The sequence below is a fragment of the Camelus dromedarius genome, chromosome 9 (assembly GCF_036321535.1).
Source record: "Camelus dromedarius isolate mCamDro1 chromosome 9, mCamDro1.pat, whole genome shotgun sequence".
In the NCBI taxonomy this organism is placed as follows: domain Eukaryota; kingdom Metazoa; phylum Chordata; class Mammalia; order Artiodactyla; family Camelidae; genus Camelus; species Camelus dromedarius.
This window is the reverse complement of record NC_087444.1, coordinates 15,719,504-15,743,917: the sequence shown is the minus strand read 5'-3', so window position 1 is coordinate 15,743,917 and position 24,414 is coordinate 15,719,504. Positions and strand designations below refer to the sequence as shown.

The window sequence follows — 24,414 nt, the reverse complement described above, 5'->3', positions numbered from 1 at the left end:
TGCTTATAGCTGACAAATCTGGATCTTCTAAACCACTCTTCCCACAGCTTCCTTGTAGCCTCAGCTGAACTAGACTGTCCCTCAAGCCAGAGACCTAACTTGTTTTTCGGGTAAGTGATTTAACAGCAGGAATCAAGAGACTTCTGAAAAGTTTTTTCTCTGGAAATCCAAATAAAGATGCCAAAAAGTATATTTATACGTGGAATGAAACTTTAAGAGAATAAACTAATTATAAGACAATAACAATTTCGAGCGAGGCATGAGCGTGGGGTGGCGGGAGCTGTTAGTTAAAGTCTCCAGGAAAAGCTTCACGAAAGAGGAAAAAAAACGACAAACCCTCAGGAAGTAGTAATAACACAAAGGCTCGCCACAGGCAGGCGTCTAAAATTTTCTCAAGTCAGGAGTGCATACGACTCCAAAAGATCCTGCCGGTGTCTTTTAAAACACTGGCGGGGCAGGAAAACTTACACTAGCGGCGAACGAAAAGCAGAAAATTTGCGATTGACCCCGGAAACATTTTATTTTGCGTAGATATCTTAAGAATTTTCCTTTGCGATTCGTTACTTGATCCGGAAGAAGAGACAGCAAGCATCACCTACGATTGGACTGTAGCATAAGGGCGGGGCTTTAGCGAGCCAGTCACCTAGGCAACCGGATATGACGATTCCGGAAGGTGCCGGGCTGAGCTTTGCTCGTGCAATTGGCTTCTGTGGGTGGGGTCCACCGAGCCTGCCTGGCTTGGTCTTCACCACTGATCCGGCGCCGGTAGGGGCGGTGCCACTAAGGGCCACGCCTCCCGCGCTGATTCCGGATGACTGGAGCGGCGGCCTACGCTCTCAGGGGGCGGGGACTCGAAGCTGCTGCTCTTTCAGAGGCTAGGGCTGGAGCCGCCCCGTCAGCCGCTCCGATTCTTCCGGTTTCTGGTGGCTGCGCCGCCTTCTCCGAAGCCTGAGGATACGCCCTCCCGAGACCGCGTCGAATCCCTCGTAGTTGCTCCAGGGCAACTCCAGCCCAACATTCTCTCGCTCTGGTTCTCGCCCCTTGGAGGACCTCGGCCCCTATACTCCCCGCTTTCCTGGATGTACTGCCCCCTCCCACCTGTCTAAAATGTCCAATAACCTACAGAGGGTCTTCCTGAAACCTGCAGAGGAAAAGTCAGGCAGCGCCTCGCATTGGTAAGTACCGGTTTCGAATCTCCCTCGACACAACCCGCCCCTCGCCCGTCTCTTAGCAGGAAGTCGAATCGGCCGTCGTTTCCTGACGTTCTGCAGTTCAGACGCGAGTGGGTGAGCACTCCAGGGGAAGGGCGCGGCACTTCGGCATTTAGAGCCCTAGAGCGCTTCCCTCTTGGAAACGTAAAACCTCAGGGCCTGACGCAGTCAGCCTCTGCCCTTGCTCCGCAGGACTCCAGCGTCTGAAGTTTCATAGGCTGACAGAGTAGATCTCCACGGGAGAGGAAAAGCAACATGGCGGGCGCGTCTGTGTCACCAAATCCTTCTGGAAGATTCTCGCGCACTCGCAGAAAGACACGCAGCAAGCAGCGCGGATTATTAGCAAGTGCAGCTCAGGTGGCGCTGGATCTTCAGTGAAAATAGCTATAATTTAAGAGATTTAGGAGGAAAAGACACGTTTTTGTTGTAATTGATGAGTACATGAATATAGAAACAAAAATTGTCCTGAAATAAGAGAAAAGGAGTTTTTTTTTAATTTAGAGTAATATTTTTATTTGAAGATAAGAAAAGTAAAAATAGAAAAATTATGTAAAATCAATCCATTGTAACAGCGTATTTGAAGCAGGTGTAATGAGAATGCTGTCTCGAATTTGATGTATATGCCGAGGAACTACATTTGACAGGTGGAGATTCCAGTATTTTTTGGAAAGACTTATTTTTAAGCTTAGACGATAGTTTATCACTCAGTAGATTTTTTTAAAGCTTATATTAAGACGAAATAAAACAGGAACAAAATTGTTAGCTAAGGTAGAGTATTTTAAGTTGTACTCTCTATGGTTTGTGAATATAAAAGTGGTGAGAAAAAAAAGTTAATGGGTCTCTGCAGAAGGAAAATGTGAAGAAGAGATTATGGAAGTGGATATTTAAAAATTAAGAAAGAGCATTTATGCTTGAAGAAAATCAGGCTCCCTGGTTTTAATCCTAGATTTGTAATAACAAAAAAATCTGTGAGACCCAGTGACCTGGTTTCCAGTGTGTAAATAAGAGCACTTAAGAGATATTTTAAGTACTAAATGAATTAATATACTAAAATACTTAGTATACGAAAATGGAAAAGCATTATTTAAATGTTAGCTATTGTTATTATCATAAGATACAACTTTACTTCTGTACAAATTTTAGCCCAGGAAGTAGGTAGTTACGAGTAGATACAAAACCTAATTGTAATAAATACTTTGTTAAAAAGCACTCATAATATTCTGAAAAGAAATAGTCACCAGAAGTGGTGAGCTAAAAATATATTGAAGAACTGCCAAGAAAGAGTTGATTTCAAATAGTAACAAGAACCAGCTTTTGTGTACGTATATTTTTTTGGCTTATTTTTGGTGGAAGTTGAGGGTAGGGTGGGGGCGAGGGTGGGGGGAGGCAGAGACTGCCCTGTATAGTTATGCAAAAATAGAATTACTCTTTAATGATGGTTCATTTCTTCTGTCTTATTTTAGTACCTGGATATTTGATGACATCTACTTTACCCAAATCTAACACAGTTTGTTTCAGGATTGCATTCTTTTTCAATACCAGAAATCAGAAACCTTACATTTTTATTTATGGTATATTTGAACTGTATTATCCAGTTTCAGATCCTTTTGACTATCTCTATATTTTTTAAAACATTACAAATTGAATTTTGTTTTAGTTATAATCATCAATAATAAGGAGTTCACTAACTCATTGGTTTATGCATTGTTTTCATCATCTTTGAATGCATTTATTTCTTCAAATCCCTGAGGTTTTAAATCACATATTTGGGTTACCAGATGTCTTTGTGAAGCTATTTGACACTTATTTTGGTTATTGGTTTCATATTTGGTTCTATTCTGTTTTGCAAGTAACAATCTGCATGACGTCCAAGTAAACTTTTGTAGATCATTGGGTTAATGTCAGCTCGTTCGTTTATTGGAAGGTTAATTTTCTTATTTTTTTCTGGTAATATTTTTTGTTGGTACTAAGTCATTTATTTTCTTTATAACCTTAAAATGACTAAATGATTTTCTTATTTTCTTTAGATACTTGAGTTTTTCTTGAGTTACTTATTTCCTTTTGTAAAATTTCTCAGTAATGTGGTACAGAATGCTTATTGTTTAGAAGTATCCCTTACTTCATCAGAGCATAAAATGTAAAACCCAAATTTAATCTTACAGTACAAAGTAAAAATCTGGAAGGTATTTGTGACAGTAGGCATTAAGTTTATTTAGATTTGGGCTTTATATGCAAAGAACAAAGTAGAAGTCAGAATGGTACAGTAGAAAGAAGATAGAGTTAAAGAGACCTAGGTTCATATGCTAGTTCACCATTTATCAGTATAGTTCAAACAATTGGTTAAAAAATGTTCACTGAGTGCCTACTTTATGATAGACTGTGCTAAATGGAGAGACTTACTCCATTTAGGATATGGGCAAAGCCCATGAAAAACCTTCAAGTCTAGAGGGGAATATGATACAGTACACTTTTTCATAGTGTTATGTATAGGATGATGCTTTGAGGGCATAGAGAAAGGGAATTCTAGGAAAGGTTTCTGGAGGGGCTGAGTTGGGGAATGTAAGTATTAGCCATCCAATTAAAGATGATACAGGCTATGCCCAGGCAGAGGGAATAGATAAATAAAGCACCAGTATGACGTATTACTAGTAACTGGTGTTTATTTAATACCATGCTACTAGCAGGATAAATAGATAGTTCTTAAGGATTTGCTAAAGAGGTTAGACTTCATCTGTTGGAGATCCTTCAGAGGATTTTAGGAAAAGAACTATCATGATCAGATGTCATTTTATGTAACTGATGTTAGTGAGGATTTGGGGGTGAGGGATCGGGCATATTAAAGATTCTATTTCAGTTGTCCTTTTAGAGATTCTGAGAGTCTGCACTAGCTGATATAGAATGGGTTGGATTCAAAGAAATATAGAGGGGGAAATAGGCAGACCTTGTCAGTGAATTGGCATGAAGAAAAGGGGATCAATTATGATGCCAATTTTCTGGTAGATATTGGTAAATTAATTTGAGATGAGGAACACACCAAGAAAGCAATCAGAGAGATATTTGAATTTGGAACTCAGGCAGGGTCAGAGCTGGAAATTAGAGACTTGTGAGTCATCAGCTTGGAGGTATTATAATAAAAGCCTGTGATGATACATCCTACAATAATAGCAATTAGGATGTCATGTGATTGGCAGTTGGCTTCTATCCGCCTTTGACCCTTTGTTCTTAATTAGGGAGCTAAAATGAGTGTCCTCAGCAGGGGGCTTGGTTTGATTAGAAAGATTATATTTCATTGTCAGTTCAGTGTGCCTTTATTAGTTTTGTTTAGTTTTCTACAGTGTAAGTGTTTTTATCGTTACTTTTGTGATTTGTGTGTGTGTGAGAGAGAAAGAGAGACACACATACCACACAGGCTAACTGAAATCTGTTTCTTACTTATTTCTCCATTTATGCATGAATATTTTGGGACCCTGTTACGCTGGGGTTATGTTAAAGTAAATACAGAAAAGTGGATGGGATTGCCCAAGACAGCATGTCATTCTAAATAAGTAATTTAATATTACTGAACTTAAATTTTCTCAACTATAAAATGGAAATGGCAGTAACTACCTTGCTGGACTGCTTATTATGACAATTATTTATAAAAACGTATCTATATAGTATTATATGATTTATCTTATCATATATCCTGTTACATTATGTACTTGCATATACTATGTATGTACATAATGTTAAATCATAGAGAGTAAGATGGAAAAAGGTCTACTAGCAGTGGAAAAATATATTTTGCAAAATTATCTACAAAATGTTCATTAACCTGCAAGATTTTTATCATTCCATATTCTAATCTGTGAATGCTTCATGTAAAAATTAGAATAGTGAAAAATGTCAGAAGTTACATAACATTATAAGTATGTTTAATGTATCTTTTATTAAGGTTCTCACATTTTCAAAAGATTACATGATTCATTTATTTACTTGTTCTTGGGCACCAATTATATAGTTTAATGGAAGATGACATCTAGCATATATTGGGAGTTTACCATAATCCCAGCCAGTTATTTCATTTACTTCTCAGAGCAAGTCTTATTGTCCCCATTTTACAAATGAAGAGTCAAAGAGGTTAAGTAAATTTACCAAAGTCAATCAACTAATAATTGGAAGGGCCAGGATTAGAAGCCCATAATCTTTCTAATGTTTTCCTCCATTCTCTTTTAAAGCCTTAAACTGTGTTATTTTCCCAGTGTAATTTCTCAGTTCAGATCCTAGCTGGTTTAAAGTAATTAACATGTTGATTATTCTTAAGTGATGTACTAGAGTGTAGGATGCAGAATCTGGTTCTAGATTTAGTTCTAATTTTGGCTAACAGAATATGGTCTTTAAGAAAACAGATTCTTTATAGGGTTTTAGTATCTTAAATGGGAGGTTGGTCTCTTCTAGATCTGGAAAAAATGTATATTGATTGAAGAAATATGAACTTCACCCTGATTTATCACTTCTCTCCTTAGCATTCTGCATTTCAGTTTAACTTTTAGAATTCATTTCATTTGTTACTAAGAAATCATGGATTTTTAAAAATTATAGCTTGTGGGATTCAGTTCAGCTAATATTACTGTCTTCTATGTGCCAGTTGCTCTGTTAGGTGTAGAGAATATAAGTATGAATAGGATAACACACTCTTAAGGATTTTATGGTCTCTGGTAGATTATATGAATCTTGACTGATATATTCACATAGAAGAAACTGTATTTTCTTCCCCTTTTTAGAGGGGAAATGGGAGGAGAAGAGAGGGAATATCTGCTTAGATTTGAAAATAGTTTGTGCAATATAAATGTTTTTTATAAAGCGGAAATATAGCAGCCAAATAATAAAATATGTGAATGAAGTATCAGAAGCGTGTGTGATTTGTTTAAATACAATGCCAATTAAAATGTGCTTGCCCTGCTCAAATAATTATAAAAGCATGGGTCTTGTTTGTTGAAGCATCTATTGTTAGCCAGCTGTTACTGACAAATGAAGTACATAAACTAAATGAGACTAAATAATAAAAGGTATTGAGACAGTTCAATATTTGAAATATTTGCTTTGTTTGAAAGAGCTGCATTATTTTTTATATAATTTTTGAGGGCCTACTATGCTTGATATTGGATGAACAGTTACAAAATCAATGATATGGTCTCTAACCTTGAAGAGTTTCAATCTCATTGAGGAAAGCAATACTTTATTTATCTTTAAAAATTAGCTAACAGATCAAAGGCAATACAGAAAGGCAACATAGAAGGCAATATTTAACTCCTAGCATTAATAGCACCAATGGGAGTGCTTTAGGGATTCCAGGTTGGAAGAAATTAATGTGAGTTTGAGTGACTAGCATATATTCCAGGGAGAAGATGAATTGATTAACAATTTACAACTATGTTTTAAATTATTAGAGAAGAAAAAAAAAAAACCTTGAAGAATATTTAGAGTAAATAATGTACATCGGAATCTGGAATAGCAGAGACCTCTCTGGTAAGACCAGAGATTTTATGTTGAGAAGTTATAGGTGGTACTGTTGTAGAGGTTGGTTAGGGCTAGTTTGTAGATGATTTTCATGTCAAGCTGAATTGGCAATGATGAATTATTGAACTTTGAGCAAAGAGGATGAAAATAATTATTTAGTTTGACAGAAATATATAATTATAATGGCAATAGTCAGAAAAACTAGTTTAAAAGTTAGAACCAAATGTGGGGATGAGATAATGAGGACTAGACACAAGGTGATGCAGGTCTGATCTAGGTAGTGGAAGTGGCAATGGTCAAGAAAGAGAACGAGTAAGAACTGTAAAAGGGGAAAAAAGCTTTATAGAATCGATAATTCAATCAGTACACATTTATTGAATGTTTACCCTTTGTAAACATCTATATAAGGTACTGTGGGTGAATCAAAGGTTAATATGGAGGGTGGTAAAGATAGAGATGGTTAGATGTTTTAAGACCCAAGTGACTTGGAATATAGTGCTGACACATGACTGGATGGTAAGATAGAGTATTAGTTTCTAGTAGAGAGTAATTTTATCTTTAAAGTATTAAAAGTGAAAATATTTGATCAGACATCACAGATGTAGAACTGAGGTCAATATTAGGGGTAAGGAATGAAGGGATAATGACTGTGAGAGTCATTATTGCAAAGGAGATAGTTGCAGGTAATAGCTGAAGCCTTCAACATTGGTACAGTCTTTAAGGAAGAATGTCTTGAAAGAAAAACAGGGTCAAGAAAGTGCTTTAGGGAGTAGTCATAGTTGGATGCTTAAAATGCAGAAAACGAATAAGAAAGGGAACATTAAGAATGACAAAAGAAACATTGTACACAGTGGAACTCATGATAGGAAGAAGTTCAAGATGGAGGGATAATTAGCTAGCTGTGCCTATTTCAGCCAAGTACCTTAGGGAATAAGGATAGAGTAAAGCCAGGTTTAACTATGAGGATATTTTTGGTAATCTTTGAGAATAAGGTAGAGTAGAATAATGGGAAAGAAAATAGATTGCAGAAGAGAGTGGGCTTCAAGACAACTTTCTGGTACATCAGTGACCAGAAGTTGGTAAATAATCCTAATTGTGGTTCATTAATACCATCTACTAACTTCCTGTCACTGAACTTGGCACTCACGACTCAATCTTCTCTCTAATCCTACATGACTTCTCTTTAATCCTACATATGGATAACCTCTTTGTCACCTGGTCTTTCAGTACAAAGATCGTTTTTTCCAGTTTGTTTTCCATTCTATCACTAGCTAGTCACTTCTGTAGTTCTTGTTATCAGATGAAATTGCTGCATCTACAAAGTTCTTGATTCAGACATCCTTCTTTCCAAACACCAGTTCCTATATTTCTAGCTTAGTTGTTTAAGTACTCCCACTCTATTTTTTACCTTTATCTGGCCTTTCAGTCCATTCCCTTTATTTTCTCCCTATTTTAGCCTTCATGTTCTCATTTCCATCCCATCTAGTATAGATTTTGTATTTCATCATTTGATCATTTTTTCAATACCCTAAAATCTTTTGTTCCTCTTTGATTTTTGTTGTAGTCTTCTGAAGACACCCCAACCCTGGATGAACTCATTGACTTACTTTCTCTTTGCCTATACCCCATGAAACAAGGGAAATCTCCCGAGAGCAGAGATTGATATCACTATAAATTTATAATCATTACCAATCTCCCTGGGCAATCAGTGCTGCCTGATGAATCTAATATTTTATGAGGTCAGCTTATTTTCTCACAAAAGCTATTTCAAATCTTACGGATTTTTCTCAAGTCTCTTCCTCTTTTTGCTCCTCTTCTTAGCAGATGATGTCATGTCCTTTTTCACAGCTCAGATAAAAGGTACTAGATCAGAATTAACCTTCTAGCACCAAAGCTTTAAATTGATCTGCAGTTGAACCTCTCTTCCAGTTCCAGTGAAGAGAAATATTTCATCAGCTCTCTTTATGATTCAATCTCTCCACCTGTCTTCTGGTCCCAATTTCCTACCTCCTTTTCAAACTTTACGTTATTAATTATCCCTCTTTCTCCTTTATTAACAGTCTCTTCCTCTTGATGACTAACATGAGCATTTATGCTCTGGTTCACCTAACATTAAAAACAAGAAAAAAGAAAGATATTTTCTTTGACCCCATTTAACCTCCAACTATTTACCAGCTTTTCTCTTCCCTTTTATGGTCAAAGTTCATAAAAGAGTTGTCTGTCCTTGCCATCTTCATATTCTTTCTTCATAATTCTCTCCTGGCAACTTCTTTCCCCACCAAACTGCTCTTTTAAAGCCATCAGTGATACTTATGCCATTAATTTCAGTGTACATTTTTAACCTGTATCCTACGTGGCCTCTCAGAAACTTTCAATAGACTTGGCCAATGTTTTTGAAACTCTCTCTTCCTTTGACTTCCATTGTATCAGAATCTCTTGGTTTCTTTTCTACCACTCAAAGGAAATGGGAAGCTGCTGACATATTTTAAGCAAAGAAGGGACAGCTTTCAAGTGTGAAATAATTTGAAAAGGAGAAGATACGAAGCTACTGTAAATGTCCAAGCCAGAGATGATGTCTGTTTGGACTATAGTAGTGACAGTTGATTTGAAAAGAAATGAACAGATCAAGAGAAATTTAAGAGGTAATATCAATAGGATTTTGTGATAGGTTAAATACAGACAGTAAGAAAGCAGAAATTAACTTGTTCGGACATAGGCTTTTAAGATAGTTGGGATGCCACTTACTGAAGGAAAAACACTGGGGAAGGCCATGTTGAGTTTTAAGAGCGTTTGAGATTCTGAGTGGAAATGTCAAAAGCCTGAATCTCAAAAGAGCTAAGATACAAATATTTGAATTGTTGATATTGAAATGGTAATTTAACTGATGTCATGCATCTAAAATAAGTCATCTAGAGAGAGCTTACAGAGTAAGAAGAGAAGAATTCACTCTAAACTTTGGTGAATTCCAATGTTTGAAGGTTGATTCAAGTAGGATGAGTTGGCAAAGAAGATTGAGGAGTCATACAGGGGTAAACGTGTCACATCTAGGAAACCTTGAGGAGAGAATGTTTTAAGAAAAGGTGAGCATTTTGGTACTCATCCAAATACATCATTTATCTCACTTAATAATTGCCTATCTTCATGTCCATGTTTCCAGCAGTTTAAGTTCTTTCAGGAATTGTGAGTTGAACTAGCTTGGAGGCTAGCAAATATTTTCTGTAAAGGGCCAGATAGTAAATATTTTAGGCATTATAGGCCATGTGATCTCTGTGGCAACTTCTCAACTCTGTTGTTGCAGCATGAAAGCAGCCATGTACAATGCATAAAAAAATGGATATGAGTGTGTACTAATAAAATTTTATTTATAAATACTGGGTTTTGAAACTCATGTAATTTTCACATATCACAAAATATTATTCTTGTGATTTTTTTCAAATTCAAAATATAAAGGCAATTCTTAGCTTGTGTACTGCACAGGAACAAGGTGGGGGACAGATATGGCCCACAGGCTATAGTTTATTGACCTTTTCCCCATAACTAAACCTACTACCTCAACCATAACAGACACTTTAAATTTTGGTTTAATACATTAAAGTTGAATGAGTTCTGATCCAGTTTATATTTGCTTTTTGGGGTATGGGGAGGTGGTGAAGGTGGGTTTTTCTCTTCACGTCATTAAAGCAAGAACTCATACTTTTCTTTGTTCGTGCGTCTCTTTAAAGATTACCTTTTAATTTATTGAAAGTAATAGAACATTTTGAAGTACTGTCAAATGGCAAGAAAACTGTTTTAAACATTTGTAAAGATATAATTATGTTATTTTGGGTTGCAGAAAGGTAAAACTGAGTTCCAGTGCATCCTAGGATGCATAGAATTTTTGGCTTTGATTCGTGTTAATACCCGAGTGTTTAAAAGTACCTGTAGGCAGTAAAACACACCTTTGCACTAATGAGAAGTCTGCTTATTATATTTTGTTAAGTTTTTTTCTTCATTGACCTTAGTCATAGAAGGTCATACTGGGTCTGTAAGACATGGACTCTTTACCCACGTTGCTGGAATTTAGCATAAGAGACAGTGTGTTGACTAGTGAAAAATACTAATATATGATGACAACTTGTGGTACCATGAAGGAAATTGATAGATGTAATACTATTAATTATAAAGGAAGGACAAGGGTAGTTAAGGTGGCCTGAGAATGTATCTCCTGGGAAGTATCATTTATGTTGAGACTTAAGTTATGTGGATGGGAGAGAAATACCTAGGTAGCATGTGTGATGGCCCCGAGTCCTGTGAGGGTTTAGTATTTTCCAAGAACTGAAAGGTGATTTTAGGTATGTACAACTTGAAGAGTCTGCATTCAAGAAATCTACGAATAATTGATTATACAGAGACTGTTATGTATTAGATTTTTAAAAAATCAGACAACCTGTGCTAAGAACTAGTTCATAAGTATCAGGATTAAAATAGGCTAGGTTGAAAAAAAATGACTTCCGGTGTATTCTGTGTTCATTGAAAACCTTTCAGCTAAATGATGTTGCTGTTATAAATACGGACTGACAGACAGTTGGAACTAATATGAGTAATTGCCACACCAAGATCTATTTAGCACCAAATATCAAAAATGTGCTGAAACAATAAATCAAAGAAGAAACTGGTTCCTACATGAGTAACTAAGTTTAGTCTCCAGAAATAGTGGCACCCTAAGGTATCAACGTAAGAGATGCCTTAAGCAAAGAAGTATGGCTGACAGTAGAACTTGTGAGTCATTATTAGAGGGAAGAACATAGAACAGATTGGGTGAAGGGAGAAAAGAGTGAGGGAAGTGGAATAAGCATAAATGGAGATGAAATGAGAGTCCTGATTAGTAATAATAAAGGAGAAAACAAGAGGAAAGAATTTAAGGAGAAAGGAAAATGCTAATAGTGTAAGAGGAGCATGTTCTAGTAGGCAAAATTTTATCCAGCGTAAAACCTTAGAAAAGTCTACTTTTAGTTTTAGGAATAAATGCTAATATCTTATACCTATTGCCTAATCATGTGAGAAGATCTAAATCAAAGCTGATCATATCTTTGATTATTTCTTCTACTTCTTCAAAATCTTTGTTTTGCAGTATATCACTTTGAAAATGCAAAGTGACAAATTACATTTATTTTATGAATTTTTGTATTTTAAAAATAATATTTGCAAATATGTTTTTAAATAAAATGTATATACCATGTAGTATGTTGTATTTATTTACTCAATGTTCTTTTAAGTGTTTCAGGCTGCATGTACCAAGTAGTTCAGACGATTGGCTCGGATGGAAAAAATCTTCTGCAATTACTTCCAATTCCTAATTCCTCTGGAAATCTTATACCGCTAGTTCAATCTTCAGTCATGTCTGATGCTTTGAAAGGGAATACAGGAAGCCCAGTTCAAGTTACTTTTAAGACTCAGATTTCCAGCTCTTCCACAAGTTCATCAGTTCAATTGCCCATTTTTCAGCCAGCCAGTTCTTCAAACTATTTTCTTACAAGAACAGTAGATACAGCAGAAAAAGTTAGAGTTACTTCTGTGGGAACTGAAAATTTTACTTCATCAGTTTCTAAAGTTCAGAGTCATGGTGTGAAAATTGATGGACTCACCATGCAAACATTTGCTGTTTCTCCCTCCTCAACACAAAATGATTCATCTTATATTTTAGTAAATACCCAGAGTCTTCCAATGACTGTCAAGTCTCCAGTTTTGCCTTCTGGGCATCATTTACAGATTCCAGCCCATGCTGAAGTGAAATCTGTACCAGCGTCATCATTGCCTCCTTCAGTTCAGCAAAAGATACTTGCATCTGCAACCACAAGTACCTCAGGAACAGTTGAGGCCTCCCAAATACCGACTGTTATTTATGTATCTCCTGTAAATACAGTGAAAAATGTAGTTACCAAGAACTTTCAAAACATTTACCCAAAACCTGTTACAGAAATAGCAAAGCCAGTGATACTAAATACCACACAAATTCCAGTGAATGTTGCTAAGGAGACACAATTAAAAGGTGGTCAGCATTCTCAAGCTGCTCCAGTGAAATGGATTTTTCAAGAAAATCTACAGCCTTGCACTCCATCTCTTGTTCCTGTTAAATCTTCAAATAATGTGGCTTCAAAGATTTTAAAAACTTTTGTAGATAGGAAAAGTTTGGGAGACAATATTATTAATATGCCACCATTGAGTACCATCAGTCCTGGTGGGACACAATCCAAAAGTATGCCTATTAAAGATAATGCTTTGGTTATGTTTAATGGGAAAGTCTACCTGTTGGCTAAAAAGGGGACAGATGTTTTGCCATCACTAATTGACCAACAGAATTCTGTTTCTCCTGATATTCCAAGAAAAGATACATCTCAGATAGTGAGTTCAAGTCCAGTCACAGAAATATCCAGAGAGGTTGTAAATATTGTTTTGGCTAAAAGTAAATGTTCCCAGATGGAGACAAAATCACTTTCAAATACCCGACTTGCTTCCATGGCCAATCTAAGGGCAGAGAAGAATAAAAAAGTGGAGAAACCATTTCTTTCTACCCCAGATCCACATAATATGAACCAATCCATTAACTGCTTAAAACAGAGTAAGACTTTATTCACAAAGCCAGACTTTCCAGATGGATTTAGTACAGGACAGAATGCCCCCAGAAAAGGAAATATCATCCAGAGCATAGAGAAAATAAGTTCCTCTGTTGATGCAACAACTGTTACTTCACAACAGTGTGTTTTCAGAGACCAAGAACCAAAGGTAATTTTCCCATGTCAGGGTGTTCTTTTTATCTATGTATATAGAAATCTTTTCTTTCTTAATTCTCAAAAGTTATCTGTGATACCTCTTTTCCACTCCTCTCCCAACCTCCTCTTCATCACACACATACCATACAGACATGAATGCTTAAATAAGTCAAAGCTTTCATCAGAAGAAAACTCTTCAGGAGTGTGATAGAGAGAACTCAAGCAATATCTTTCTCTTGAATCATTTGGCATGCCAAGTCTTTAAAACAAAATTAAACAAATCACAGAGCAACAAGGTTTAGAAGAGTTGGAGAAGGACAATGTGAATTCAAAGCTTAGTAAAACTGTGTGTGTGTATATGTGCATACTTATATTTGTACACCGAAATACATATACACACATAAATATTTCAGAGCCTACTTTGAGTATATGCACAGATTATTATTATGCATAGAGGAGAGCTGGGATTTGTTTGTTTCTTTGTTTTGTGGTGTTAGGGAGATATCTGGCAGTTTTTTTTTTTTTTTAGGTAGGTGGTGGAAGGGGTAGGACAGGGCTTATCTTTCAGTCATTTGTGGAAATAGGATTTATCAACGTCTTGATTGGGTTGGGTTTTTTTTTTTTTCAGTAGACGTGTCCTTTTCCTTTTTTTAGCCCTTCTTTCTGACACCTCATTCAATTATCCAACATATTCACATAGTTACCTTTCTGTTCTACTTAAGATACGTGTGTCTGTGCTAAGTATTTGTACCCACCTTTTCCTTCTTAGGGGTCTACTTAATAACGTCAGCATTTCTCCCCTTCAGTACAGAATTCACTGAACTTCAGAGATGTAAGGAGGTACATTCTGATTAAGTATAAGATTGATTAAAGGCATAAGAGTTTTCCAAAACATGACAGTTTCCAAAATAAAGCCATATAGATTACTTTTAACTTGTCATTAGTCTCTATTCTCATTTCATTTGTTTAAGAATTGACTACCTGCTACTTTTCTAGTGCAAGGAAGTAAAATTGCAAGGGAACATTGTGGATTTGCTCAGTTAAGTTCAGGTTTTCAAGTGTGGGTAGTAAGGCAAGAGTAAAGCAGTCCAACCATTTAGGACTTTAAAGCATGACATTTTAAGTAAGATGAGATAATCACTTAGTTGCTAGTCTGATAAAATAGCTTAAGTAATTGGCAGTATTGTTTGTGTGTTTTTTTTTCCTAATTCCAGATCCAGAATGAGATGGCATCAACATTAGAAAAAGTTACTCAAGAAAGAAATAACAGGAAAAATTCTCAAGGAAGAAGCAATAAGGCATATCTGAAGAATGATGCTGAACTTAAAAAGATATTTGGTCTCACTAAAGATTTGAGAGTATGCCTTACTCGGATTCCTCACCATTTGGGCTCTGGAGAATGTTTTGATTTATTTAGCAATTTGGTGAAGAGTGATACTTACAAAGAGACACAATTTATAGTGAAGGAGGAAGGGAGAAAACAGGTAATAGATTTTAAAGTGTCCTTTGTATGTACTCCAAAGATACATAAATGTATTAACTTTCTTGATAGGGTTTTTTGTCTTGTGCATTAATATGAATGATAGTTGTTACCAAATTTGAGTTATATATGTATTATACCAGAGTGGTTTTGAAAAGAACCATGTATGCACAGATAAAAATACATTCCCAGTTAATTTTTTTTAATTTTAAGTATTTTTATTCACCTGCTGTTTATCATAAAATTATAAGAAAATGACTTTTTAATTAGTTATCCTACTTTGAAGACCATATCTAAAATAAATAACAGAACTGTAGAGGAAATATAAGCATGCAAATATTCACTACAGTATTACTCTTAATATAAAAAACAGCTTAAGAAATCTACACAATAATGATGAAAAAAAATATCCCTCTAGCTTTGCCTTCTGTCATTCTACTTATAAATATTTTACCATTGTTTAATATCCTGAGCTACAGATCAGAGACCAGTCAGTCTTTCCCAGTGGTAAGCTATATATGCCTACCATGCAGAGGAAAAAATAAATTCTATTTCTTAGACTCTTCACAAATTGTTATGTTTTGGTAGTAGACCAGTACAGCTCCTAATACTCAACTTAAGCAGGAAAATGTGAATTAAGCAATTCTCAATGAATACCATCAGGACATTGCTATTCACTTTGATACCATACAGTAGTAAATGCTAATTTCTTGCTGTAGTTGTTCTCAATAGATCTTGTTGAGTTGAATTTAATTGCTAAATATTTATATCTGCAAACTTCATTAAATTTGAGAGTACACTATATATACAGCGATAATATTTGTTTTTCTTTTGGAATCTTACTCACAATTGCAACAGGGTTTTGATAAGAAAAGAAAAGCAAAAACAGCTAAGAAGATGGATCACACAAAGAAGAGAAAAACTGAGAATATTTGTAACACAGCTCTAAATGGAGGAACTAATGTCACTGGTTCGCAAGACTTTAGCAGTATTTTACCAACTTCAGATGTATCACACTGTAGCAATCTCTCAAGCCTCAGCAAAACCAGGGAAGAAGAGAGACCTGAGATAGAAGATTGTACCCAAGAGAACCAAGAGAAAGGCACACTGAGTTCAAGTGCAGCTTTTGAACAAAGCCATTCCTTCAATAAAAATTATACTGATGATATTTTCCCCATGACACCACCAGAGTTAGAAGAAACCATTAGAGATGAAAAAATAAGAAGACTTAAGCAGGCGCTGAGAGAGAAAGAAGCAGCTCTTGAAGAAATGCGTAAGAAGATGCACCAAAAATAATAAAATATTGCTATGCTAAAAGACTTGAATGAAATAGCTGTGTTTTTCATATACTTTTGCATTAAGTTAATTATAGATGCATTCTGAAAGCATCTTTGAAGATGAAACTTGTCTTTTCATTATAAAATTGATTATAAAATTTTATTTAAGGAGTACGGAAAAGGTTGATTCACTTTTGACTTTTGTGAATAATCTACATGGGCTATCTGGGTCTTTGTCCAGACCTTTTTTTGGAAGGAGAATTTTTCTATTTTTCTTCTACTTTAACTAGAATTCCCCAAGTTGGAATATTTGTTATTGTTTATATCTTTAGCTAAATTGCACAGATGTTATTCCAGCAATAGGTATTTATTGTGTACTGCTGAAATTAATAATCCAAGAGAGGAAATCAGCTCTAAACAGCTTTGTCAATTGACTTGTGTATGTATATGTCTTTTTATCCATAAAATGATGATAGCTTCTACTCACCATTGATGTAAATATTTTTTTAATTTCATGAAAGAAAATGTATTATAGCAGCATTACTTAAAAATTCAAACATTTCTCAAGCGTGAGGGACACTTGTTTTGTAACTTTGACAAAGTAGTCTCATATAATCCAAAATGGGTTTTAGAATTTAGGCTATATAATGTATTGTTTGCTTAAAGTGATATGTTATTATTCCTAGGTGAATGGTTCCTTGTTTTTTTTTTTTTTGATATGTACATATGTGATTTGGATTGTATGAGAAGTAAATCTGAATATGGCCATATTTCATACTTTTTAAAATTGTAAAGTGTAGTTTTCCTAATAGAGGCAAACAAACATTTTTCTATCTGGTTGTCTTTGATTTGGAGAGTGGTGTAGAGATAGAGATTAAGGAGAAGGAGGAAAAGGTTATTTTTTTTTAACAATTAACAAATTCCTGGAAGTAAGTCAAATAAAATCTGTACATTTCCAACAAAATAGACAACAGTAAATCAGAAAATACTGAGAAGGAGCAGAACAAATGCAAACTGAGCACCAGCCAGATTCTCATGCCTTTTTGGTATTTTTGTAACAGCTTTATTGAGATAATTCACATACCATAAAATTCACCCATTTAAAGTGTATAATTCAGTGGTGTTCATTGTATTCACAGAGCTGCACAGCCATCAAATGATCTAATTTTAGAACATCTTTATTATCCCCTTAGAAATCTCATAAGCATTAGCAGTCACTCCCCAGACTCTCCTTTTCCCAGCCCTTGGCAGCCACTAGTACACTTTCTATCTGTATATTTGACTATTTTGGACATTCATATGCATAAACTAAATCATTCAGCATATTTTCTTTTGTGACTGATTTCTTTCACTTAGCTTAATGTTTTCAAGTTTCATTGTGCTGTGTCAGGTCTATTAGTACTTAATTCTTTTTAAAATTGCTGAGTAATATTCCATTGTATGGATATACCACACTTCATTTATCCATTCATTTGTTTATAGACTTTTGGGTTGTGTACATTTTGGCTAGTAGGATGTTATGTTTCTGTGTTGCTATGAATATTTGGTACGTGTTTTTGTGTGGACATATGTTTTCAGTTCTCTTGAGTACATACGTAGGAGTGTAATTGCTGGGTCATATCCTCTTTGAAGGACTGCCAAACTTTTCCAGGCAGGTTTTGCTCCCCTTACCACACCAAAATAGATCTTGTTAAGGACACCAGTGACTTCCATGTTGCTATAACTAATGGTCACTTGTCAGTCTTCTTAATTTATCTATTAGTGGGAATATAAGTTCATTAATTACCACCTATGAAAAATTTTAACATTTTATTATTAAAGAAACGTGTGCTTTGTGGGAAAAATTAAAACAAGTTAAAATATTAAAAATTAACATTTCATATTCCCATCAAGCTAAAATATTAAATTTGGGCACTAGGAGATATATAGTTATAGGCCATCAGTAAACAGATATTATTTAAAGTCATAGGTCTGGATATATTCACTTAGGGAAATAGTATAAACGAATAAGATACAATTGTGGGCTCTTATATCTGAGTACATTTAAAGGTTTGAAGAAGGACAATCTCAAGTGAAATTTGAGGATTGGAAGAGATTATTGAATTTGTATTTATAAATCCTTCAATAGTGCCTGACACATAGCAATGTATCATTGTTTTTAATTCTTATTTTTTATTGACATGTCAATTTACAATGTTAGTTTCAGGTATACAGCAAAGTGATCCAACTATACATATACTATCAGTGTTTGTTAAATAAATTCAACCAAAATCATCCTAAGAGACATATTGCCTCCATCCTCATTTCATTTCATTTTTTTCTTTAACCTCTTTTCAGCCTACTTTCTCCTTTTGATTTTTTGGCTTATTATTAAGATTTTTTTGTTCATGGAATCAAGCACCCACATTTCTTCTCATAATGTATTTCATGATATGGAAATGTGGCTTGAATACTTTACAGCAAAATTCTTAAAATTTGTCTATACTGATGATCTTAAACTCCTACCCTCTCATTCTAAAATTCACTCAAATTAGGGTTTTATTTTTACCAGTCTACTAAAGCTGTTTTTCTCAAGGTCTCCAACAGTCATTGTATTGCTACATCTAACAGTCAATTCTTAGTCTTTATCTTACTTGACCTGTCAGTAGCATTTGCTACTTTTTATGTCTGTCTTTGAAATTTTTTCTTAACTCTGCTACCAGGACACCATATTTTTTATTTCCTACTACCTTATTGGCTGCTCCTCTTCAGTCTCTTTGGCTGATTCCTCCCCTCCTCCTTGATCTCTTATTGTTGGAGTTACTTATTGCTCAGGTCTTACATGTCTGTTTTACACCTATATTCACTTGTGATAATCTCATATAGCTTTTTTTTTCTTTTTTTTAAATTGAAGTATAGTCAGTTTACAATCTGTCAATTTCTGGTGTTCAGCATAATGTTTCAGTCATACATATACATACATATATTCCTTTTCTTATTCTTCATTATAGGTTCACCTGGAATCTGACCATTGTTTACCACCTCCACTGTGACAACCTTGCATTATCTCTCATTAGAATCATTGAAATAACTGTCTCCCTGCTTCCACCAGTGTCCTTCTACAACCTTTACTTAGCACAATAGCCAAGTAATTGTGTTAGAAGTGTAAGTTAAGGAGGAGGAAAGGACCAAAAACCAAATAGAAAAATGAGGAAAATATATGAACAGACAATTCGCCATGAAAGATTTTTTTTTAAAAAAACCCTCAAACATATGAGAAGTATTCAAATTCACTCAAAATGAAATAAATAAAAATTAAAACCACTCAGATACCATTTCTCATTGGTCAGAATGGAACATTTAAGAATATAGCAACACATTCTGTTGGCAAAGCTGTGAAGAAATAGGCATGTTCATACATTGCTGATGAGAATGCAAATTGGTACATGTAAATTGGGAATGCAAATTCTTCTGGAGGGAAATTTGGCAATGTCTAACCAAATTACATATGTATTTACCTTTCAATCAATGGGGCCAGCAATTCTGTTTCTAAGAATCTATCCTGAAGCTATACCTCCAACAATATGAAAATATATAGCTACAAAATGTATTAGCTACAATGTTGTTTTTAATTGCAAAGTATTGGAAACAACATAAATGCCCATTAATAGGAGAGTAGTTGAAAAAAAAACATACTATAAAATGAAAAAAAAAAAAGCAAAGCACAAAAGAGTATTCATCACATGTTACCCTTTATATTAAGAAGAGCTGTGAGAACATACATAAACATCTGTTCACTTGTGCAAAAAAAACACAGGAAAGGTAAACTAAAAACTATCAAGACTGACTACCAAAGGGGCAGGGATAGAAAGAAGAGGGGAATGGCAATGTGTTAGCAAGGAATATTTCTCTATCTTTTTGTATAGCTCTTAGAATCATGCTAATGTCTTGCATAATCTTCACATAATCCTAAATAAATGATTAAAACCAAACAGGAAATGGGGGCAACCCAAACTGGAATACAAATGCTAACAAATGAAAGTAAATGTATTGTGAAAGAATACATGATAATACTTAAGGGGATGAAAAAGAAAACTAACTAACCAAAGTAACCTAGAAGCAGTAAAGACACTGGGCACAAAGCTAAAGACTTAAGCACTGTAATCTAGTTAGTAAAAGTTTTTCTCAGGGGTATGAGTCAGCAGTCCTGAACTACTTTTGTGTGTACGCTAGAATTGAACAAATGAGTACATATATTGCAGATAATGAGAGCCAGGTTTCTGACTGTTGGAGGAAGACATTATGAGGAAAGGAAGAAAGCGAAAATAAATCCTGTAGTATTGAATTGGAACAAGAGGCATCAGTATAAGCTCGTGGTTTTTAATATATATTCAGACAGATAAAGAAATACACATATGGGTCTATGTGTGGCATACATTCACGTATTTCCTAACTCATTCACTGAGGGCCGAGAAGCAGTGATACTCCAGAACAAAGAGCACACCCAGCATCAGTTTTTGGCTTCTAAATACCATTCTCCAACGTAAGGAACCAGGGCTCCTTGAATAAGTTGATTCCAGGGTGGGCTGGAGCAAAGGAAATACAAGATGATCCTAGAACATTTTGTGATGTCAGAAGGTAAGGGGGAATGTTCCTCCTAAAGATGGAGGCTCATCAAAAACAGAGAAGACACTCTGAAAAAGTGCCTATTAACCAAAACTGGAATAATTTGAACAACAATTATGATAGTGTTTGACTTTAAACCCTGGAATAAAATATACCCAGTGAGTCTATGCTATATATATATATATATATAATCAAATGCATAAATTAGGGAGAAGGCCCCCAGTGCCTCAGGGCCGCACCCGGGAGCAGGGCGGCTGGGAGCCACGGAGAGGGCCGCAGGAGAGCCACGGAGAGGGCCGCAGGAGGGCCGCGGCCCGGGCTCGGAGTGGGCCGCTGCCAGGGGCCTCGAGTGGACCTTGGCGGGTGGCGAGGCGGCGGCGGGGCGGGTTGCGCAGCGCGAGGCCTGCCCCCCGGGCTGGATGCGAGGCATGTCAGGAACCGCACTTCCTCCTCAGTGGCCTTGAGAAAACCATAGGGCGCAGAGCCAGGCAGGCCGCCCCCGGGGAGCCGACAGGATGGCCGAGGGCAAGGCGGGCGGCGCCGCCGGCCTCTTCACCAAGCAGGTGGATAAGAAGTTCAGCAGGGCCCAGGAGAAGGTACTGCAGAAGTTGGGGAAAACTGTGGAAACCAAAGATGCACGGTTTGAGCAAAGTGTCAGCAACTTCTACCAACAGGCTGAAGGCCACAAGCTATACAAGGACCTGAAGAACTTCCTCAGGAGCCGTCAAAGTGATGCGTGAAAGTTCAAAGAGAGTGTCGGAAACCCTGCAGGAGATTTACAGCAGCAACTAGGATGTTCGTGAGGAGCTGAAGTCCATCGTAGCCAATAATGATCTCCTTTGGGAAGACTATGAACAGAAGTTAGCTCACCAGGCTTTGAGGACCATGGAGAACTATGTAGACCAGTTCAGTGAGATTAAGGAAAGAACCGCCTAGCGGGGCCGGAAACTCGTGGAGTTTAACAGTGCCCGACACCACCAGGAGGCAGTGCTGAACGCCAAGAAGAAAGATGACGCCAAGACTGCCAAGGCAGAGGATGAGTTCAACAAAGCCCAGATTGTGTTTGAAGATCTGAACCAGGAACTACTAGAGGAGCTGCCCATTCTTTATAATAGTCGTATTGGCTGTTATGTGACCATCTTCCAAAACATTTCCAACTTGAAGGACGTCTTCTACAGGGAGATGAGCAAGCTGAACCACAATCTCTATGAGGTGATGAGCAAACTGGAGAAGCAACATTCTGACAAAGTCTTTGTGGTGAAGGGACTCTCAAGCAGCAGCAGGCGCTCCTTAGTCATCTCTCCCCCGATCCGAACAGCCACAGTCACCAGCCCTCTGACTTCACCTACCAGCGCCTCTGCACTCTCCTTGAAGAGCGAGAGGGACTCCATCTCAGCAAGTGAAGAAGAACTGGCGTCTGATCCAGGCCAGAGAGAAGACAACTCCAAGATTAAAGAAGAGCCCTTGCAAAACAAGGAAATAGAGGAGGAGGCCGAGGCAAGTTCCTCTGAGGAAGAAGAGCCGCTGCTCGCCTGTAATGGCCCCACCCAGGCCCAGGCCTCCCCCACCACTGACAGTGGGGAGTCCCAGGGGGAAGTTTTTTCTTGCTCCCCAGCTCCATCACCAGGCAGAATCCTGATCTCTTCAGAGCAGGCTTCATTTTTCCCAGAAGCAGTCGTCCGAATCCACACCTCAAGTGAAGGATCTGAATGGCCAAAGAAGACAGCCTCAGTGCAGAGGGCCTCTGCACCCCACAACAGGCCGCCTCTGCCCAGGGCCACTCCCAGCCCTAGGTTCTCCTTGAGGAATGCACTCTCCAGCCCTTCTGCCTCCGAACAGGGTTATCTGCCAGCCCTAAGGCCTCCTCAGGGGCTGAGGCCCCAAGTCCTAGGGCCTCCTTAGAGGCCTCTCCTGATCCACAGCTGCCAAGAGAAGCCAGCAGGAACTCCTGAGGCCAGAGAAAAGGAAAACATTGACAATCTGAACCCAAAAGAACTTGGTTCTTCCCCTACCGTGATGACCTCTCAGCACCAAGCTCTTCAGCTTCCTGTGTGTGCAATTCCAGGAGAGAGCCACATCACAGCACCTGAGCCCCAAGACGAGGTATCTATGATTGAAAATGCACGGCTCTGAAAAGGAACTGCCAAGACCTCCACACACACACACCTCCCCAGAGAAGCTCCTCAGCTGGAGGATATAGGTCAGAGGGACTTAAGATCCAGCATTCATGTCTGGTTTCCCAGATAGTATGAACACTGGCGGTCTCTAAAGATCTAGCATTAATGGAGGTTTTAGCACTGTTAGACTAATAAGACTTTATATGTTAGTTAAAGTGGGGCTAAAATGACTATAAAAAGCAAAAGCTTCTGCAGACACAAACATTCGTCCACACAGAGACATATAAGCACACATACTCAGAGAATAGTGAACAGATCTTTGATTTACCACTCATTTTGTAAGATTTAAAACCAAACGAATGGATTTTCAGATTGTTATATAAAGTATTACCCTGAAAAAAACTAAATAAATGAGGGAGAAGGGACACCTCTTCCTTACAGTTGAAATTCAGTTAATAAGTGTAGATGGAAAGGGGAAATAGAGAATTATCATTGTAAGTGTCCTAGTAGTAACTGTTGCAGACAAGATTCATCAATGAGTGCTACAATTAGTGGGCAGAAGTTAGAGAAGAAACAGGATTTGCTGCCTCAAACTATCTCCCCCAAAATACTCTTTACTTATAGTAACTTTATAGGGGAGAAACCTACCAGACACCAACCTATCCAAATGATCAAGATAAATACAAGTAATAAGACACACCAATATCATAAATCCCTTGATATGCTGCATAAAGTCTTTTGTGTGTGTGTGGTAGTCCTTCCAAAAATACAAAACCTTTGTTATGGACTGAATTGTTGTGTCCTCCCTAAAATTAATATATTGAGGCCCTAACCACCCCCCCCAGCCAGTGTGGAGATGGGGCCTCTAAGGAAGTAATTAAGGGTAAATCAATGAAGTTAGAACACTCCCTCACAACATACACAGAAATAAACTCAAAATGGCTTGAAGACTTAAATATAAGACAAGACACTATAAACCTCCTAGAAGAAAACATAGGCAAAACATTTTCTAACATAAATCTTAGCAGTCTTCTCCTAGGGCAGTCTACCCAGGTAATAGAAATAAAAGCAAAAATTAACAAATGGGACCTAATTAAACTTTTGCACAGCAAAGGAAACCATAAATAAAACAAAACAACATATGGAATGGGAGAAAATATCTGCAAATGATGCAACTGAAAAGGTTTAATTTCCAAACTATACAAACAGCTCATACAACTTAACAAAAAAACAAACAACCCAATCCAAAAATGGGCAGAAGACCTAAACAAGCAATTCTCAAATGAAGACATACAAATGACCAATAGACACATGAAAAAATGCTCAATATCACTAATTATCAGAGAAATGCAAATCAAAACTACAATGAGGTATCACCTCACACCAGTCAGAATGGCCATCATTAAAAAGTCTACAAACGATAAATGCTGGAGAGGGTGTGGAGAAAAGGGAACCCTCCTACACTGCTGGTGGGAA

General features: G+C 36.9%; 1 protein-coding gene and 1 pseudogene across 2 annotated transcripts; both read left to right on the top strand.

Moving 5' to 3' along the window:
- Positions 1-709: 709 nt before the first annotated feature.
- LRIF1 (ligand dependent nuclear receptor interacting factor 1) lies at positions 710-19,519 on the top strand. 2 transcript variants are annotated; one of them, XM_010993467.3, is made up of 4 exons: positions 710-1,175; positions 11,966-13,472; positions 14,674-14,943; positions 15,798-19,519. In XM_010993467.3, the coding sequence occupies exons 1-4, from the start codon at positions 1,108-1,110 to the stop codon at positions 16,233-16,235; spliced, it is 2,283 nt and encodes a 760-aa protein (XP_010991769.3). In that variant the 5' UTR covers positions 710-1,107; the 3' UTR covers positions 16,236-19,519. The 2 variants fall into 2 exon arrangements, with proteins under 2 accessions (XP_010991769.3, XP_010991770.3); XM_010993468.3 differs by lacking the exon at positions 11,966-13,472 and having other exon boundaries at positions 723-1,175.
- Positions 19,520-21,228: 1,709 nt separating this feature from the next.
- LOC135322003 (bridging integrator 2-like) lies at positions 21,229-22,954 on the top strand (annotated as a pseudogene).
- Positions 22,955-24,414: the final 1,460 nt, after the last annotated feature.